The sequence below is a fragment of the Podarcis tiliguerta genome (genome assembly GCF_965153285.1).
Source record: "Podarcis tiliguerta genome assembly, chromosome: 13".
NCBI lineage: Eukaryota > Metazoa > Chordata > Lepidosauria > Squamata > Lacertidae > Podarcis > Podarcis tiliguerta.
In genome coordinates, this window is record NC_139546.1 from 31,984,144 (window position 1) to 32,006,253 (window position 22,110).

Genomic DNA, 22,110 nt, shown 5'->3' on the forward strand with positions numbered 1-22,110 from the left:
TCTCAATTGTTTTAGAGTTTTATGGTTTATAGTAGCAAATTTACAGTGGTTATGAGGACTCAGGAGAGTTCCATATTTGTTGCTTATTTGGGTTGCCTTTGGAGAAGTTTGCAATTTGTTCCATGAGGAAATGAACTCAATATATTTAAAATAATTCACATACCCTTTTCATTGTATTGTAAGTATTCCAGAGTTCTGGGCATATAAAACAAAATAAAAATTATATATTATAGTATCCCAGAGATCTGAGGCTATATCACAAATAGCACTGTGGCAAGTTCATGGTTTCACAAACAAAAAAGTTTGAGTTATGAAGCAAGGACTTATTGATGTTTCTTTAAAAAAACATTCAGGAAATTTCAAATGGATAGCATGCTCCCACTGACTCTTTTAAGGCGCTGTACTGACAGAATAAATATTTAGCAAGAACATCAGATATCATCCCAATTGAAAGGAAGTTTGTCATGCCAAGCCAATTGGGTGTTTTAGGGTTTTTTATATATAGAAACTGAGTAAGCATCCAATGTATGTAGAACTGAACTTGACTTAAAAGTCTATAATTTTTTTAAAGTATTATTTTATTGTGAGCAGTAAAAGAGGGAGGGGAAAGTAGCATCTTGAAAGGGGGGGTGGAAAGTCAATTTTATAAATTGTGTTAAATTTGAATAAATTTGTTGTTAATCTGTTGAAAATTTGGAAAATTAATAGAAATTAATTGGTGAAACAAGTAAAGGGCCAGACAGACTCAGAGGAGGAGCCCACCCTCTCGCCACAGTCTGTCTGCTTGGAATTGATACACAGGGGGAGGCTAGTGGAGCAAGGCGGGGCCAGTGGCCAGTTTCCGCAATGGCTCCAGCTGAATGGGATGAGGCAAAGAACTCTGCTGTGCTGTTACTTTCTCTGAATAAAAGCTAATTGCACTTCATGCCTCATGTTCTTTCCTGCCCTGTGGATCATCTGTGCTTGCCTGAAAGCTCCTTGACATATATCCAGAAGTGGTTTCAACATCATGTTAAAGCTCAAGTATAATGTGAAATGTAGCAGTCAGACAAACATTTTGAAAATGGAATAGTTCAACTGTACCAAATATTACTTACCCCTTTGTTCTGAAATCTTCCCTTCTGGACATGGGATGCAATCATAGCAGCAAAATGGCTCTCCCTCCTTCATTTTCTTTCTAAAGCCAGGATTGCAATGCTCAGTGCATAAAGAAAGAGGCTGTACCTATTTCAAAAGGAAACAACAGGATTTTAGAGAACAATAACATTGGAATCTTAATGATATGATGGCTTTTATATGATATTGAAGTAGCATAGGAACTACTCTTCTAAGGTTTCATTTTGTGCTGCTGTGCTAAACTTAGAAATGCTGGGAGGTTGATGGGGAGAAAAATAGGCATGTTCCAGATCCAACTGCTTTGTGCTTCAAGATGGGTGCCTATTGTAGGATATTATTATTATTATTATTATTATTATTATTATTATTATTATTATTATTAATTTATTATTTGTACCCCGCCCATCTGACTGGGTTTCCCCAGCCACTCTGGGCGGCTTCCATAGAAACCAAAAATACACTAAAATATCACACATTAAAAACTTCCCTGAACAGGGCTGCCTTAAGATGTCTTCTGAATGTCAGGTAGTTATTTATCGCTTTGACATCTGATGGGAGGGCGTTCCACAGGGCGGGCGCCACCACCGAGAAGGCCCTCTGCCTGGTTCCCTGTAGCTTTGCTTCTCACAATGAGGGAACCGCCAGAAGGCCCTCAGCGCTAGGATGGGTACTCATCATGAGAACATAGGAATAGTTCTGCCACATCAGACAAAAGGGCCCTCTAGACCAGCATTGCCTTCTCACAGTGGCCATGATGGCAGCTTTCTGTCTCTTATGCCTCTGAATGCCAGTTACTGGGAATCCCAAGTGAGGTAGGGCTTTCGATAGTTGATCACTGTGGTAACAGGATGGTGGACTACATGTGCCATTGGCCTGATCCAAATGCCTATGGAAAGCCCAGAAGCAGGACCCGAATGCACCAGCACTCTCTACTCATGGACCTCCAGTGATGGTGAATGTTGGAAGATTCAGGAACCTGACTTCCACAGGAGGCAGTGATGTCTACCAACTCAGATGGCTTTGGGAAAGGACAGGACATCAGTGGTCACTCAAAACTGAAATATTTTCCAAACACAAAATTGGATCCTACCTGATTAAACCACTTGTGCCATGTTATCACATCCTCACTGATGCTGAATGCTTGTTCTGGAGGACCCTGGGGATCTATCTTCCCCACCTTCACTCTATGAAAGGTTTGGTTTGGGGAGATAATCCAGTTGATAATATCAAATCCAGCCACCAACTCCCCATTGTGATCAAAGGAGATCTTATCCCCAGCACTGTTGTTAAAGTGGATACCTTTCAGAAAATGATGCAGCTTGATTCAAACAGAAAAGGGAAAAGCTTAGAATAATTGGCAGTTTCATGGAATCTTTAGCCTTAATTGTGTGGTACTTGGAGTTTTCTTCAGAAAAGGAGGCAAATTTGTTCCAGTTGGTTTTTGGTTATGTGGACATTTCCAGACCTACAACTGTGCATGTGAAGGTTCCTTAGCTACAGGCAGTAACATTCTTCACACGAAGACTAAGTACTGAGCTACTCTGCAAACCCTTGCTTCCATGTTGAGAAACCTAGAGGCAAGAATACCTAAATTGGACTTTTGAGACTAATATCTCTGCCAACTACTTAACGAGCAAATGTTTACAGCAGCATCAACGTTTTTCAATTTATGCAGTGACTGAATTCTTCCAAATAAATTTTGAGTCCTGAAAATTATAATGAGGCGTCAAACAAATGCTAGGTTAAAATATTCAGAGTGTACAGTCCTGTGGCTTTCTGAACAGATGAACGGTACTCTACAAACTAAAACCAAAGAAATACTCCTACTTTATGCACTTCCTGGTGTGGTGTGCTCAGCGATGGGTCAAGGGAAAGTGCTTTGAAGCAGTGGAACACACCTGATCACAGTTAACGGGAACCAGGTGAGAGTGAGGGCGACGCTGACTCCCCAGGAAAGGTTTGAGAGGAATTCTCAAACTGAAGGGCACTGAGTGGTGTGGAAAGGGGTTTCCTATGGTTTTGGCACTATTTAAGTGGAAGAAGATGGGAGAACCTCAGCACAAAAAAGGGGGGCATTCCCAACTGTGAAACGCCTGAGGACCCAAGCAAAATAGCATCAGGTCTCTCTGAAATTAAGACTGGGATATGAAAATCTATGCTTCCCAAGGAAATTACCAGTTCACAACTAACAGAAGAGGGAAGTAAGTGACTTTATATTTACGTTAAAAACAGAAGTGCAAGGCAGAGAGATAGGAGGGCCACCTCTGCGCAGCTTTTAATATTGTGACTGAAAAGCTTTACGAAAAGGAATACATCAACAAGAAGCAAAAAGCATATCAAGTAACCCCAGTAGTGGTGAGCATAACATCAAATATAAACTTACATGTGAGCAGTCCAATGTGGAAGGAGAAAGTAAAGGAGGAATAGCAGAAGCAATGAGAGAAAAGCGGAAAGTTAGACAGAAAGCCAGTGTGAAAGTAAACCTGCACACAGAAACTAACGGCTGGGGAGCTTCTCCAAGGCTTTGAACAGCAGAGGGAGGTGCGTAGGGAGTTGTGGGAGCAGTGGCGAGCAATGGAGGAAAGGGAGGAACAGGAAGACAAGGGATATGGAGAAAGATTGGGCTACATACAAACAGAAGAAGAACATGGTCAATTAAAATTAAAAACCATGTTCAGTGGCTGGAAGCAACATTCACTTTTTCTGAACTGAGGCATTTTCAGAGCCACACCTTTCCCATAGCTGTTTTGAAATACAGGTAAGCTAATTACAAATGTTCAGTGCCATGTCTAAGTCCTAAGAATAGAGGCAAATGCAACAATTTCTTCTTAATTAACAGAATTAACAGGATTTTCAAATAATTAAAAGAGTCTGAGTGCTTATGTGCTGAACAGATTTTCCAGCCTATGACCTTCATGACCATTTACGGCTTAGCATTTCCTCAAAACTTCTTCTACATTGTTGGTCAAACTATGTATTGTAGCTCGAAGCTGCATTGAAGTGAACTGATATTGTCTGTAGCAGTATCTCATATTAGTCATACTCTAAATATGGCTATCACTGTATATCTCCCATACAGTTTTAGAAAGACTATCCATATTTCACCAGATACCAGGTTCTGGTAAAGGAAAGTGTTTATTCTATGGAAAACAGAACTGAAGCTTAGAGCCTCTATTAAGGTAAATCAAAGAACATCCTCCAGAATGGACTTGTTTAAATACTGGGTCAGAGGCAGATCTTTTGGCTTCCAAATATTGAAGGTCAATCTATCAACAATGCTGTTTGAATATAATTTAGAAAATTGTTGTATTCACAGTCAGGAGAAATGTTGCAGAGGAACTTAAAAATAAAAGATGAAAATGAGAGAGCAGGAGGAGTTTGGGGAGACATTTTATTTTGCACGTGGCAGCCTGCTACTACAACCACCTATACTTTATCATAAAACATAAGGATGCTTATATCATTACCTGCCATGCGTGCTTATCCTGAAAATACAGCTCCCTTTTGTCCACCAGCAATTTGTGAATGAATCTAGATGAGCACATGGAATGTAAAGCATAAGCCATAGCATATACAGCATTGTAGATGCTATAGCTATGGCCAGTCAAACTCATTTCAAAACAAGTCCCAGGTAGATTTTCCAACTTCTCTTTTCCTGTGCAAACATCCCCATCCATCTTGTTCAGAGCTGGGTCTGGGAACACACAGCCAAAAGCCTGTTGCCAGAAATCCCTGATAAAACCATCTCCTTTTGTGTTGGAAGGGTTTCTACTCTTAACAAATGACTTGAAACCTGGCAGGTCATTCGAGTGAATAGTGAAGGATAATACACCATGGATTATGTCTGTCTCCCAAGACTGTTGATAGACCATTGAAGTGAGCTCCATCTGGGCTGTGACTATCCACACTTTGCCTTTTTGTTTATTTGTTGGATGTTTTGAGAGATAGGGAAACCATCTCAAAAACACAATAAGATAAGATTCTCCATAGGCAACCACAACGTTGGCTTTGCTATTGATCACTATTTCATGTATTTGAGATCCTTTCTCTAGTCTCTCATGAATGTCAGTGATAGTCGTAAATTTGCTACTTCTTTCTATGAAAGCAATGCAGATACCATTCCTGGAGAAGACTGGAAACACAGTATGTACAAATCTTTCTCCATATTCATCATTGGAAGTAAGGATCCCAATCCATATCCACCCAAAATGCAGAAGTAAAGAGAGAATGCCTGTGTACTGAAGAGTTCCTTTAGGGGCCATCTGGTAGAAGGAAAGACCTGGGGGTTTGTGATTTATCACCGGAGCAGGGCCATAGATGAGCTAAACATAGATTTTAAATTGGATAGACGTTAGTATTCATATTAGCAATGTCACCACCATCATCAGCGTTTATGAAATTACATGTCACTTTCAGGAGCTTCAAAGTTCTTCACATGCATTACACCAGAAGTCTTTACAACTATTTCGTTAGTAAACTTTATTATTTTTACAATATAGAAGTTTACACACTATGGATAAGAAATTAGTAATAGAGTTGGTTGATATTGTAGCCAAGATAAAGTGCATAACGGTTCAACTTGTTACTTCCCTAACAACTCCCTTTTCCTTTTTTTTAACCCAGCCGTGCTACATTCCATATGGGACTGGTAGAATGAAATGTAGGGAGTCCAACAACACTTACAGCCAGAGCCAATGACAGGCAGAGCCATCTATTTTTAGTTTTGCCTCCAACCTGCTCTTTGTTGAGTTCTACAGGAGTGACATTGAGACTAAATAGGAGGAAGCTCACAGGCAGTGCTTCATGGACTGGTTGTAAGTAAGAACAAAGGCAGGTGATTGAAGGCAAACTGATGTTGGTGAGGAAGAGTCTCATTCACAGTTATGAACCAGACTCTACTGCTTTGACTATTACACAATAGCAGCTAATGAAGGGGAAATATCTAAATGAACTGGGTGGGTTTATATTTGTATGCTCAAGCACAAGCAAATAAAAACATAAGGACATAAGAGCCCTGCTGGATCAGGTCGAAGTCTAACATCCTGCTTTCACTAACCAAATGCTTATGGAAAATCTGCAAGCGGGATTTGAAGGAAACAGCACTCTCTACCCTTATGATTTCTAGCAACAGATATTCAGAGGCATACTGCTTCCAACAGTGATTTACATGTGAAATTAAATAATTATTCATCAAGATCAATTGAGGCTGAATCCTGAATTCCATTCTAGGTGTTCTGCTATTTAGTGATGTGGCTCTAATCATTTAGAAGAACTTCCTCATTATAACGCTGGATACCCTTCATCAAACACCAGACTTGTAATATTTTCTTTACATGGAATTTGAATTTCTATGAAGGTTCCACTATGTTTTCAAGATCCTCATCCATAAACATGTTTCTTAGCTTACACTTGTCTTTTACCACAAATACACACATTTCTGCCTCCAAACCATACAATTTTATCTGTATTGACAAAGGAAGTAATAAGTGTAAAAAACCCCACATCCCACTTATACAGAGACATCTACACAGAATGTAACTTAACTGGGGAATCTTGTAGGGATCCAATACAGTTGCCATATGAAGAGAAGTTAAAGGGTCTAATCCTCCGACAACTGCCATTAGTTTATTCTGGATGTTGCATTTGTAATTGGGGGCAAATTTTTTCACTGTGGACATTAGCTGTATTGTGGCATGAAAGGTCCTCTTTGCATTGAAATAGCTGTCATAGATGTGGAAACCCAAGGTGTGATTGGGTAAAATCTGAGGGTCTTCATTGATTTCCTTGACTGCAAATGACAACGCCAAGATGTGCTGGTAATTCTTAGGCACTACTCTAAATGGAATATTTAAGTGAATGTAAGAAAGTATTTTAAATAGATTGTTAGAGTTACATTTTAAACCCCATGTTGCCCTCTCCCCCCCCCCCTTAATATCCTTTGTTACTATTGCACTACTACTGTACACATTTCTTCTTAGCCTTAGATGGTCTAAGCAAAAATGAAACAATTGAAGAATATCAGCTATTCTTCAGAATGCAACACTTTCAATACTAACATGTACTAAAATGAACTATGTGATTCAAAAACTTCAGAAGCTGGTATACCCTCATTCTAATATAGATAAATAGATGAAGACCACTATTGCTGTAGCCCCCCGCAACCCCACTCAATTAATATATATTTTTTTTACTTTTATAAAATTGTTCCCTCTGGTTCAGATACTTAATTGAAACCCAAAAACTTTTTCAAAAGTTACTTACGCAAGCTCTTCAAACAATACTGGTGGAGGTTCTTGAACAAAGGTTATTGAGCTGGAGATGATGAAGGTCTGAGAAGCCATGCCACCAATGATGAAGTCTCCCAGCTGGTGATACTTGTGAAGTGGTGGGTGTGGGTCTCTTAACATGCATTTAATGTTTTGGCACTTACATGCCATGTGAGGAAGTAGTACAATAATCAAGACTGTTAATGCCACCATTCTGAACACTAATCTTCTCTCTAAACAGTTTCCTATCCCATCTCAGAAGACTCAGGTGAATCCCTGTCTTTTCATAGTCTCTGGTAGCATACCTAAATGTTCTTGTGATTATTTATATCACTCTTTCTAGACTGTGGGAATTGTTTGATTCTAACCATAGCAAATTCTCAGGGAGCAAGGAATTAATTACAGTCCTTTTCATAATTATCAGAGAAGATGATCAATAATTTAAAGTTGGTGCTCCCAATGGGAATTGCTGAAGAAACAATGTCTGTCATATCTGGGGGGAAAGTTTTCTCTTCCACATAGTTGGATAGGAAGGGATCCTGCTTGAGTTTGGAACTCAAACACATGAGTTGGGAATGATGCAGTGCATGAAGAGAAAACTGTTCCCTGTGGGGAACATGCAGGTGAAGCAGACCCCTGCAGCCTAAAGGATTTAATTCTCCACTCACCAGGTGATGAGCAGAGGGTTAAATCCTGCTCAGTTTGACTCTGTGCATGTGTTCCCTTACTGGAAAGCAGGTGCATGCAGCTAAAGCTCCTTCTTCCCACCTGACACTCCACCCCCAGACAGGCTCACGCTGCCTCCACTGGACTGATCACAGACTGCCTCCACTGGACTAAGTTGAAGCCCATATCTCCTTCAAACTGTATAGATTTAGTTTGGGTTTTGACTGAACCTGATGCAAATCCCTATTTGTTATGATGCATGCAAATGTAGGATAAATTTGAAACTTCTGAGAGAAGCTGATCACATGATGTTCTTTGTCCTGGCTCCCAACTTTAAAAAAGCAGCAAGTGACTATTACTTGTAAATGAGAAATAGATTTTTATTCATGCAGATAATGATATAGAATGGATCAGCAGCAGACAGAGAGCTCAGGAGTCATGCTGGGACAAAGGTTGGTCTGCCTCAGGGTTTCCCAAACCTGGATCTCCAACTGTTTTTGGGTTACGACTCCCATCATTCCTAGCTAGCAGGCGCAGTGGTCAGGGATGATGGGAATCGTAGTCTAAAACCAGTTGGAAGATTGGGAAACCCATGTCTAGCTTGATATTCTATGGAAAAAGCTGGGAGTACATTTAAGAGCTGAAGAAGCAATGTCCAATATATGCACTGAAAGATAGATGATTAAGCAATGCATACCTCCTGAACATCAATGTGACCCTGACTGCCAAAATGTGCTTTTGCTTAACTCTATGAAGAGGATACAGGGGTTTTTTTGGGGGAGGGGTTGTGTTTTAAATCCCATTATTGAACCCATCCTGCACACCAGGGATGTATGAAACATAAAGGCATATGTTAACTCAGATGAGGCTTTTGCAGATATGAATGATAATTCATACACAAAATTTCCTGAGTGGCACAAAATAGCAAAACACAAAGACATTGAGATTATTCAGACCTTCCTTCTTATTAGTTGTTCCCTGTTGTTCAGCTCAGGCCTCAGCACAATGATATAACATTTGGGGAGAAAGATGCAACCTAGGAGCCCAGCACTGGAGGCTAAGATAGAAAAGATCTCCACAGCTACCATATATTTCCCCTTTGAACTCAGGTAGGATGGAATAAAGGAGAGCCAAACACTGCAAAATACCAACATGCTGAAAGTAATGAATTTGGCTTCATTGAAACTATTGGGCAATTTCCTGGCAAAGAACGCCACAACAAAGCTGATTATGGCCAGGAAACTGATATAACCCAAAACACAGTAAAACATAGTCATGGACCCCTCATTGCATTCTAATATAATTTCTTCAGTAACTGAGTGCATGTCAACATCTGGGAATGGGGGAGAGGTGACCAACCATACGGTACAAATGCCTGCTTGAATAAGGGAGCAGGAAAGAACAATGGCACTGGCAAGTCTTCTCCCCACCCACTTCCTCATCCTGGAACCTGGTTTGGTGGCCATAAAAGCAAGAACCACAGTAGTGGTTTTTGCCGACACACAAGAAACAGCCACAGAGAAGATCATGCCAAAAGTGGTTTGTCGGAGGAGACACAACACCTGCTTAGGATGTCCAATGAATAGCAATGCAGAAAGGAAGCAGAGCAGGATTGAGATAAGGAGAGTATAGGCAAGGTTCCGGTTGTTGGCCTTGACAATGGGAGTGTTGTGGTGCTTCAGAAATATTCCTAGCACCAAGACTGTGATCAGACAAAAGAAAAGAGCAAAGAAGGCTAAACTGATGCCCAGTGGTTCTTTATACGATAAAAAGGAAATGAGCTTGGGCATACAGAAATCCCTGGTTTTGCTTGGATAGGCTTTTGCTGTGCATGTAGAACAGGCATTCATGTCTGAAAAAGAAAAGGCATGGGCTTCATGTCAAGCATACTGCAATGTTTTCTCTTTTACATCTAAAACAATCCATTCATATTAGGATATTCCTTTGGTTTCCGTCTTCTCAAAATATGGAAGGTGAGGAGATGGTTATGTGAATTCCCATTCACCTTCCTGGGAATGTCATTATCTCATGTATTTTAGAGCTCTGTGAATCTGCAACGCTAAGATTACAGGCAATTCATGTTTATAAGCCCTGTTCCGTGCCCAATAAGCATGGGACACCTTTGTCTGACTGGGCTGTGGCCCATGGATTGCAGCAAAATACTGGACAAGGTTTTACCCAGTACCTCCCTTTGTGGTGGGCTCATGGGAAAAAGCTGTCCCATTGGCACCTGGTTGGTATTTTTTCTTCACCTTTCCCTTAGTGAAATCATGGCTTTCTTTGTTAGGCAGAAGAAAGCCTCTTCTCCTTCCAGAGGGGAGGAGTTGTGAGCGGGAGCCGTTTCCTGCATTTTGCACGTACCGGCCCCTGCTTGGCTGTCCCTGCAGCCACGCCGTGTCCCCAGGCAGCCAACCAATCAATGGGAGGCTTGGGGGCGTGGTTTAGCTGCTAAAATGCAGCCACGGCAGCACTTTCCCCTCATTTCGCTGCCGGGTGTCAACGGATCACCCACCCACCCTTCCCTTTAGTTCTTTGCTTCGTGCTTGACCTTGCTATGGGCCTGTAGTTGGTTACCTTGGTTGTTCAAGGGGCCTGGTAGGAATTTTTATTCAACTGCCAAATTGGCACCAGCCACTTGGTTTTTCACCTACCTCGTAGCAAATCAGCACAACTTTTACTTATTGGCGGTTAGGCATTGGAATATGCTGTTGGTGTGTTGGAGGGCAGGGTGTGGCCATCGCCTACCCCTCCAGTTTATGGGTATTCTCTTAAAGGAATCTGGTGGTTGTGGATCCTGTCCGATGCCCTTGCTGGTGACTAGGGCCATGGCATGACCCCCAGTGACATCAGGGGGACCTTACAGTTGTATTTTCATCAACAGGCTCCTCCTACTGGTGGCTAACCCCTGTTAGACTCACCCCTTCCTGAGGGGATGGGGTCAAGCTCTGCTGTTTTATGCAATGCCTGAGCCAATACCTCTCACATACTGTAATCAATAAAGTTGTGGCCTTTTTAGCCCATTAACCTAGTAATATACTGTGTCCATATGTCTTTCTTATCCTCAAGCAGGTGGCGGGTCCTCAAATCACAATATTGTTTTTATGAGGGTGGAAATGGCATTGGGCAGGATCAACATAGTACCAGGGGGGCATAAGGGGCCTGAGGAGAGGATTGACCATGGCAAACCCAAGCATGGTTTCAGTATCTGCCTGGTTGGAATCTGCACCCTGGTCCCCCAGTGAGACCCCTGCTTGCTTGCCTTGCAACATGGCATTGTTCAACATTAGCCGACTCCCGTCATACAGATTTGGAGCGATCCAAACCCAGTAGATCCATTATATCAACATGGTTCCTGTGAAATGATGAACTGATCCTAGGACCCAATGCCATGCCAACCTTTGCCCCATCTGCAGCTGTCAATAAAGATTTGGCCTGATTTTATCCCATCACCATTGTTCAGTCTGGTTATTTTGCTGCTCTCATGAATCACATAAAGTGCCTGCCTGGACAATTTCTTTGCTCATTTGTGAAGTTTAGATACAGTTTTCCCACTTTCAATTCCAAAGTGCTATACAAAAGAAAGAAAGAAACCATTTTATCAAATAACAGAGCAGTATACAAGGAAAGGACTTGTATACCATTTCATAACGTAACATCATCTTTACTTGTTTTTTGACACCACAAGAATTGAATGTTTGTGTGCAGATGAACACCAACTGGACACAACACATATGAATTTTAAAACCTTTTAATATAATCCCCTGATGAACAAGCTGTGTTTGAAACACATTGAGATTAGCATGTATACCATTTGGTCCAAGTCTTCTGTATCTATCACATTTACTTTTGCTTCTGCTTTGTTGTGCTGTAATTTTGTTGTGTTTCCTTGATCGTGAACAAACTTTTCCCAGCTTTCTACACACTATTTCTTACCCTTCTGATCTGAAAACTTTCCTTCTGGACAAGGGATGCAATCATAGCAGCAAAACGGTTTTCCCTCCTTCACTTTCTTGCTGGAACCGGGATAGCAACTCTCAGAACACACAGAAAGAGGCTGGGCCTTATTCGGGAGTGAAAGAGTAGAATGATTATCTTGAGAAGGAGTCTCAAGTTCTTAAGATGATCTTCCTGTATAACTGAAACCAAATTGGGACCACTCTTCCGTAACTTCTTCTGACATCCTTCTGAGATGTGAAATATCGAGGGCTGTGCAAGGTATTCCAAGTGTGGTTACAACCATTAAAATTAAAAGTTAAAAACATTTTAAAACAAATTGAAAGGACAGGAAGCCTATGGGGAAATATTACAACATTTGGACATTATTATCTTAGAAATAAGGCAAGTAAGGGAGGACACAATAAAAATACATAAAACCATATATTTATAAAGTCAAAATATCATACACTGAAGCTGAATGTTAGAATATTCATAACAAAACGATGTATTTCTTCATACAACACATAGTTAAACTCTAAAATTCACCAAAGTTAGCACTGGCTACAAATCTGGATGCCTTTAAAAAAGGATTAGACAAATTCATAGAGGATAAGGCTATCAAGGGCTACTAGCTAATTTCTACCTCAACCATTGGAAGCAACAAGCCTCTGAATACCAATTTCTAGAAATTGCAAGTGGGAAGAACTCTGTTACACTCAGGTCCTGCTTTCAGTCTCTTCATAGGCATCTAGTTGCCTGTTGTAGCATTGAGTATGTAATCAAACTAGCAGAAGCATATGTTTATTCTTTTCACCACATTTCATAGAACCATAGAGTTGGAATAGACCACAAGGGCCATCGAGTATTTAATATATTCAACAGCAGATGAAACAGTGCAGGTGTTTTTGGAGTCTTACTTTCTACATAGGTTGTATCATTTCTAATCAAAACTCAGTATTTGTCATGGGCTGAACATTGTCCATTCAATGAAACTGAATGGCTTGCCAAGCACTTCACAATTGAATCCTACCTGGTTAAACCAATTGTGCCATGTGATGGCATCCTTGTTGATGGTGAACACTTGGTCCGGAGAACCCTGGGGATCCATTCTCCCAACTTTCACTCTATGAAAGGATTGGTTTGAGGAAATAATCCAGTTAATAATATCAAATCCAGTCACTAACTCCCCATTCTGGTCAAAGGAGATCTTGTCTCCAGCACTGTTGTTAAAGGAGACAATTCTCAGAAAGTGATGGAGCTGAGTTGAAAAAGAAAAGGAGCTTAGGATAGGCTACATTTCTGTGGAATCTTTCACAGTAAGTCATACAAACATCTTGCCTGGGTGGAAGCAACACAGTTCTTTGTTTTCATATTCAGATATGTGAAAGTTGATGTCACATTTTTCAAACAACTGTTCATTGCAGTATTCTTGTTTTTAAGAAGTATCTCATGTGGGATGAGTCTTGACCTGCCAGTCTGAATCTCATGTGGGGTGAGTCTTTAACTCCAAGTCTGAATTACAGGACCCCACAACGGTACCAAGGAAGAACGGGTGAGAGAAGATATACAATAGGAACAAAGGGGAAAGAAATACCAACATTAGGATCTGCTGCCCAGGTGGATCCTGGCATCTAAGGCAGTTGCCTCACTTTCCCTTTTTGGCCAGGCACACTTGATTTAAAGCCATTTAGTGTTTTAAAGGTTAAATAATGAGCTTTAAATTACATATCAAATGTATTTTCTAAATCCATGGCCTTTTTCACTGTATACAATTAATGAAACACTTCCTAAACATATTCAACATTAATGGTCCAAAAACATAGTAGAGCTCAAAGCTGCCCTTAGTAAATTGGATTCTGGCTGTAGTTGTAGAGTTTCAAAGGCTTTATCTTGCTTCTACTGGACAGCACCTTCTTTTAAATGACACCTGTCTCTTCTACACACAACATTACTGAATCTGAAAGCCTCTTACCAGCAGCAGCATCCCAGCAGCCATCTAGGAGACAGGTCTTAGGAGCTAAACACCCCGCCTACAAATATTAAGACCACACTAGTCCAAAAATCATTGCCTATTCTCTGGAATACTGCCTTCTTCCTCAGCCATGGAAAAATATTTATTTATTTACTTTAAAAATGCAATATACCACCTATTTCTCCCAAGTGACTCAAAAAAGATATACAGAGCAGGAAAACTTCCAACCAATTTCCAAATACAGACTTTTCTTAAGGGCCTCAAAATGTAGTTGTGGCAGTTTCTGTGAGCCAAAAGGCAGCATGAACCAGAGTTAGCATGAATTGGCAAATATATAACAGCAAAAGTATAATGTGTATACTTTAAGTTCACCATTAGAAAAAGAGGGAAACAGCTCAGTCGGATGAGCATGAGACTCTTAATCTCAACGCTGTGGGTTCCAGCCCCGCTGTGGGTGAAAGATTTCTGCATTGCAGTGGTTGGACTAGATTACCCTAATGGCCCCTTCCAACTCTACAATTCTATAATCTCAGAACATGCCAACACTAATATAAAGAAAGAAGATGGAAAGGAGATGATGGCCTAGTTTGGGATAGAGATGCCATATGTCTGGAATTTCCCAGATATAGATGGGATTTGCCCTTCAAAAATTGTGTCCAGCAGGAATTTTCTGTAAGCTGGATTTTCACGTTTTTAAATATGGCAACCCTAGTTTGGGGAAACCTTTTATTTGACAGAATAAAAAGAGACTTGCTAGATCAGTCCAAAAGACTATCTAATCCAATGTATGGTTCTTACAATGCCCAACCAGATGTCAATGGGAAGCCCAAAAGAAGGATCTGATTGGAGCATATTGTTATATATTCTGAGAGGTATTTTGCCTTCCAACAGGAGGAACATCATCCCATTACCTGCAACACCTGCTGATTCTGAAAGTTCATCCACCTTCCATCAACCAATGAGTGGTGATTCAGTCGAGATGAAGACATAGAGTGTAAAGCATGTGCCACAGCATAAACAGCATTGTAGATGCTGTAGCTGTGGCCAGTCAAGCTCATTTCAAAAAATGTCCCAGGAAGGCTTTCCAACTTCTCTTTTCCTGTGCAAATATCTCCATCCACCTTGTCCCCATCTATACTTTGGAATACACAACCAAAGGCCTGCTGCCAGAAATCCCTGATAAAGCCATCTCCTGTTGTGAATGAAGGGCTTTTGCTTTCAATAAATGTCTTGAATCCTGGCAGATCACTGGAGTGCATAGAGAAAGACAGAACACCATGGACTATGTCTGTATCCCAAGTTCTTTGATAAACCATTGAAGTGAGCTCTATCTGAGCTGTTACTATCCACACTTTTCCTTTATTCATTGTCCATTCTCTATCTGAGATAAATTGTAGCCACCTCAAAAACACAATGAGATAGGATTCTCCATTAGCAACCACTACATTGGCTTTGCTGTCAATGATTCTATCATATATTTTGGCTCGCTCGTGTAGCTTGACATTAATTTCTGTGACAATGGTAAATTTACCAGTTCTTTCGATGAAGGCAAAACAAATACCCTTTCTGGAGAATACTGGAAACACTGCCTGCACAAATCTTTCTCCATATTCATCATTGGATGTAAGGATCCCAAGCCATGTCCAATTGAAATGGAGAAGCAAAGTCAGAATGCCTGCATGCTGAAGAGCATCTTTAGGAGACATTTGGTAGAAGGAAAGGCCTGTGGTTTTATCATTCATCACTGGAGCAGGGCCATATATGAGCTAAATAAAAGGAAATATGAATGAATGAATGAACAAACAAACAAACAAACAAACAAATAGGAGCCAAAATTTGTCCCACAGAATCCCATTCTTGAAACAGTTTATGTATAAGTTTTAAATAACAAACACAAGAGAATTTTCAATGGAAGCTGTTTCCGTAGGGAAAATGGGGCGCTGCCTTTTTAACCTCTGCCTTTTCTCAGAAAGTCTACCCCTGCCTGCCATCTTACTTACAGCAGGTCAGAGGATTGGTTTGCCTTTCATTGCCTCTGGCTGTCATTATTGCTGAAATTACTGCCTTCCACCTTCCCCCCATCACTAGACAATTTACTTTCTACTGTAGGTGCTGTTATATTTACAGCACTCTCATTTATAATCTCAGCTTCCATTTGACATTCCTACACAAAGAAATATTTCCCACATACTTTCAACCACTTCTGTTTCCACACCCACAATCTTTTCTGTGTGGTGAAAATAAGCATTTAAATGGATGAAACCCATATTCCACAAAGAAATAGAGACATCTACACAACCTACCTGTGGAATCTTGTAGATATCCAAGACAGTTGCAATATAACGAGAAATTAGAGGCTCCAGTCCCCCAACAACCGCTATTAATTTTTTCTGAATGTCACATATGTAGTTGGGAACTATTTTTTCTTTTGAAGACATAAGCTGCATTGTGGCATGATAGGTATTCTTTGCATTGAAGTAACTGTCATAAATGTGGAAGCTCAAGGAAGTATTGGGTAAAATCTGAGAGTTTTCATTTATCTCCTTTACAGCAAATGCCAAAGCCAGGATGTGCTGGTAATACTTAGGCACTACCCTAAAAAAAAAAAAAAAAAAAAAAGTACAGCATATTAGGATATCACACATTGTAAAGTGTGGACTATGTTGTACTGCCTCTGCTTCCTTATTATTCCTTGCAGTATTTATGTACAAACTGTCTTTAGGCAATGCTTAGCCTTTGGTGGGTTGCTCAAATCTTAGACAACTGTAATCTCCTTTACAACCATGAACTTAATATACTTTATTTATAAATTACCAATATAATGTTCTGTGTGTTATCACGAACCATACGATTTGACATTTTCAGAAGGCTGCATTTTTTTTATTAAAGTTTTCTTGGTTTACAAAGGGATGCGCAATGTCTCTTTTTTCAAGTTACATTTTCCATAGGTCAAACCTACTCCCTTTCTTTCTTTCTTTCTTTCTTTCTTTCTTTCTTTCTTTCTTTCTTAAGAAAGCCTCAGAATACAGAACACTTTATAAGTTCTTCGTACCACCACCAGTTTAAGGTGAAATCTACATTTTAAGAACATGTTCAGAGTGTGGTGATAACTGCACTAGAATTAGAGTTGTATTCTTTATTTGGAGAAACTACCATGTCTTGTAAAACTGTTGTTTCTCCCTTGGCCTCTCCTTCCTTACTAGTTACACATATATACAGACTTAGCTTTGAATTCAACGAACATACACACAATCCCAGCTCTCTTACAAAGACATTTTGAAATTGTAAATGACATCAATCAGAGCAAGTGGTAAGAAATAGAAATTAAGAGAGCTTATCACTGATTCATTAATATTTCTGCCTTCATTGATAGTAGTTTCTAAAATGTTTAAGTGGAGGAAGCCATCACTAGTATTGTCAAAACCAGAGGAACTTGATCTGTCTCCATTCTGAATATAATTAAATTAGTATTTCAAGTTCACCACTTGAAAATTGTTTGACAAACTTGGGGAAAGACAGTAATTCACATCCTTAATGCAAACAGAAATACTAACAGCAAACAATAACAATAACAAGGTCTTACGCGAGCTCTTCAAACAACACGGGTGGGGGTGCTTCAATGAAGGTTAGCGAGTTGGAGATTATGAAGGTCTGAGAAGTGATGCCACCAATTATGTTGCCTCTCAACTGATGATACTCGTGAAGTGGATTGTGTGGATCTCTTACCATGCAGTTATTGTGAAACTTGCATGCCATGTGAGAAAGTAGGACCAGTATCAAGACTACTAATATCACCATCCTCAGTACCAATTATCTCTCTAAACACAGATTGTTCTATTCCATCTTAGGAGACTTAAACAGGTAATTCCTTGATTTTTCTGAGTTCCTGCTTCTACAACTAACTTATAAAGTGATTATTTATATTATTCTTCATACACTGTGCTATTACTTTTGCTTTTCTCCACTGAAAATCCTCGGGGAGGAGCTTTGCCAAGTACTTGAATTAATTACAGCCCTTTTCCTAATTACAGGAGTAGGTAATCATCAACTTAATATTGGTGTTCACAAATGGAGTTGCAAAAAAAGAAGAAGTTTGTATGGCATATGAACAGAGGTTTTTTCTTTTTCCATGGAGGTGGTTAGGATGCCCCCCCCCCATTCAAACTTCAGGGCCCCAGAAATGTACTTTATTTTGACTGGCATGGATCTGCCAACTTCTTGAGCAGTTAATGTTGATGCTACTGCAGCAAAGGCATCATGAGGTAATGGAGGGCGCCCTTAACTTCATGGCCCCCCAAATGTACTTCCTTTTGACTGGCATGGTTTTTCCAACATTCAGTTTTATTGGATGACAGTGCCAGCAACACTTCTTGAGCAATTCAAGTTGATGCTAAAGCAGCAAAGGCAGCATGAGGGAATGGAGCAATGGCAAAGCCTGCAGCTTGACCTAATGGGGCAGTGGCAGAACCAGTGCTTCAGTGAATTGAAGCAGCTGCAAGCAGAGTGCACGAGAAGTCTCCTTGTAGAGAAAAGTATGGCTCTCTGTGAGGTGGGAACCTTGTCTGGTGAGACGCTATGGGAGTCTGCAAGTGACCCTGGAGCCTAGCTGCGAGGTACCCCAAAGGAAGGGATGGCCAGAGAGATCCACAATGTGGATGGGAAGTTAAAGGGCTTGGACTATGCAAAGATGCAATCTGTAGCTGAAGGCAAGGAGAATGTCTCAGAGAAGGACAAATTGGCTGTAGTTTGGAAGCAATTCGGGACTCAGCTGCATTGAGAAAGAAAAAGCGCTTTATAAGCATTGTATATTCATTATGACCCTGTGACACCAGATGGCGTGTGGAGTCCAATTTTGCCAACCCAGTTTCTCATATGACGTTTACAACACTTTTAACTGAAACACTTGTAGTATTTAAACCTTGTGCCTACCTTTATTGGCTGTCAGAGGGAACTACTAGTGAAAGCCATTGTGAATGGCTAGATCTCTAAAGTTTGCCCATTTCATTTGACCAGCTTTGTTTATCTAATGCCAAAATTTCAGTCTCAAGAAACCATTTTTTCCTGTGCATTTGTTTGTATTCAGTTTCCTATGTATTCTATGTATTATTCAGTGGGGACTGGATGCAGAACCAGTGACTTGCAGAAAGGATGACCCAATTCACTCATATCTGCACAAGATTCCGCCTCCCCTGAACACATAGGCGATCCTTTTTTACCTACTGATTGTTGACTAGCAGGTGAATGAATATTCCATTTAGATACTCCTATTGACAGTTATTTTATACGCAATTTATTTTGACTTAAAGAAACACCTGAACATATAACAGGTGTGAGAGGATAACTGATAGAACCACATAGCAAGTCCAATATATGTCAAATGAGATTTGCTAGAATGAACACTCACACTTTACACTGTGGGTGCCCTTTGCGGGATCACGTGTGGCGCTTTGGACCCCAGGGAAATTACCAGTTGTATGGGCTGGCCTGCTTCTCAGTGTTATTCTTTGGAGGTTCACTGCCAGCCTCAGTTAGTCAATTTACACTGCTGGGAGGTGGGGCCAGTTGCATAAATAGGGGGTGGAGCCGGCAGCAGCCAGGCAGTCAGCTCAGGAGCTTCACCCACCCAACCCTTCCCTTTGTTTAATGTTTCTGGTTTGCAGGTTAACCTTTTTCTTCCTATTTAGCGGGCGCTGCTATGGTCTTTTGACTTGTTGCTGTTGAAGAACCGGGAATAAATGTTCCTCCATTGGCAGGTTTTGTCTTCCCTGTAGCAATTCGTCACAACTTTAGCAGTTTAAAGCCTTGGGCAGAATCCTTTAGTCTTTTCTTCCGTAAATGGGGGGGGGGTGACTCACCCCCCCTACAGCGGCAATTCCAGGATCCCCTCTTAAAGTGGTTTTAATATGGGTGTCACTGGCCATACAATTGAAAGGTTGTCATTGAACTACCCTGTGTGCAGGGATATTGGGTGGGCTGCCTGCAGGGTACCCCCATATCCCATTTACCCTAATGAGCCCCAGTCCCCCCCCCCGGCTGTGGGGCTGGGAGGGATACACGCCCAATGCCTAAGCCAAGGTCTTCCTACATTTAAAAGTTTAATAAAGTTGTGGCCAAATTTTAATTCCATAAAACGTTATCACAAGTCTTTTTTCCTTTCTGGTGATCCCTGGGAGCTAGGGCAGTCGGCGCCTGGTCATGCAAAATAATTTTCACAACAACATTCATTGAAATATTTTAATAATTTTTTTTATGGTATCCTAAGGAAGGTCTGATGTTTGAATTTTGTTAGCATTTATATTTATGCGATTTGGAGGAATAAATTAGTCTTCTTCATCCTCCTCATTCTCTTTTGTTTTCGCTTTGTGATGCTGCACTTTGATGAGTCCTCTGCATTCTGATCCAATTGCACAATAATTTTACACAGCATATTTCTTACCCTCCTGCTCTGAAAACCTCCCTTCTGGACATGGGCTGCAATCATAGCAGCAAAATGGCTCCCCCTCTTTCATTTTCTTCCTCGAACCTGGATGGCAACTCTCACTACATACAGAAAGAGGCTTAACCTAATCCAGAGATGAAATAGCAGAAGGTTAATCTTGAGAAAAATCAATTTAGATCCACATAGATATAGATAGATGTAAATCTCTCTCTATATATGTATATGTATATGTATATGTATATGTATATGTATATGTATATGTATATATATATATATATATATATATATCCACCTGCATACATCTATATGTACATATATATTGTAACTGAAAATGAATCTTGAACCATTGTTGAATAACTTAATCATATACCACCGTGTTAATGTTGAACATCATAGGAGCATAATGGTGCATTCAATGACCTGTGTGCATCCATCCAATTTTCGCTAGACTGGGAAAGGAGGCCTATAACTAAGTTTGAAAGATCCTCCACCTATTTGCAATATTTTGTATGCTACCATAGACATTCAAATGCTATCATGGTGCTATGAGATGAAGAAATGGATATTATGTTGCATGTCCTTAATTTATACCACTATGCTAATGCTGGAAATTGTAGAAGTGTGTTAGTATTGTCTAGGGGATTTCCATCCAATTATCCATTATAATGAGGTGTGTGGTAGTCACCCTCTACCTTGTTTCGGTCTTTCAAATATTACCACAGTGCTGTGATGTGAAAACATGGAAACATATCTTTAAAAAGGTTGCCCATCCCAGCTGTAGATGCTCAACGGTATTATCCCACATTTTAAGACTTGAACCTAGTATCAAAAACCAAATGCTTTATGAAGCCTAGTAAATTTTTGGAACAAATGAATATGTATCATGCATGCTGACGTGCGAAGGAGATTGGGGTGGGGGCTGACATTGCAGAGAACATCACATTGGTCAGGGGTGATGGGAACTGTAGTCCAAAAACACCTGGATGTTTGGGAAACCTGGTCTGGTCTAGCTTGATATTCTTTGTAAAAACCTGGGAGTACATTTAAGAGCTGAAGGAGCACTTGCCAACATATGCACTGAAAGATATTTGATTAAGCAATTCATACCTCCCTAAAATCAATATGTCCCTCAATGCCAAAATGTACTTTTGCTTGAATCTATGAATAGGATAGATTATGGGGAATTTTTACAGAGGAAGGGGGGTTGTGTTTTAAATCCCATTATTGAACCCATCCTCCCCACCAGGGATGTATACATATACAGTGGTGCCCCGCAAGACGAATGCCTCGCAAGACGGAAAACCCGCAAGACGAAAGGGTTTTCCGTCTGCAGAGGCACTTCGCAAGACGAATTTCCCTATGGGCTTGCTTTGCAAGACAAAAAATGACGAAAAAATTTGAATTTTTTCCCCCACTCCAAAACCCCTTATTTTGAATCGCTAAGCTGCTAAAAGCATTTTAGCAGCAAAACCGCTAATCTCCCAAGTGTTAAAAAGCCGTTTTTAGCCCTTTTTTTAGCCAATAGCGCTAATAGCGCTACTCCGTCAATGGGCTTGCTTCGCAAGACGAAAAAACCGCAAGACGAAAAGACCCGCGGAATGGATTCTTTTCGTCTTGCGAGGCACCACTGTACATAAAGGTATATGTTAACTCAGAGGAGCCTTTCTCTAGCAATACAGTAACACTCTGAGTGATAATTCATACACAAGATTCCC

At 40.4% G+C, this 22,110-nt stretch overlaps 1 protein-coding gene across 1 annotated transcript; it reads right to left on the reverse strand.

Moving 5' to 3' along the window:
• Positions 1–8,998: 8,998 nt before the first annotated feature.
• Positions 8,999–16,517, reverse strand: LOC310662198 (vomeronasal type-2 receptor 26-like; the record flags this gene model as incomplete). Its single annotated transcript, XM_083408968.1, has 6 exons — positions 16,260–16,517; positions 15,518–15,722; positions 14,868–15,204; positions 13,015–13,242; positions 11,982–12,108; positions 8,999–9,900 (listed from the first exon to the last, which is right to left on the reverse strand). Exons 3-6 carry the CDS (start codon positions 15,012–15,014, stop codon positions 8,999–9,001), a joined length of 1,404 nt encoding a protein of 467 aa, XP_083265094.1. The 5' UTR covers positions 15,015–15,204; positions 15,518–15,722; positions 16,260–16,517.
• Positions 16,518–22,110: the final 5,593 nt, after the last annotated feature.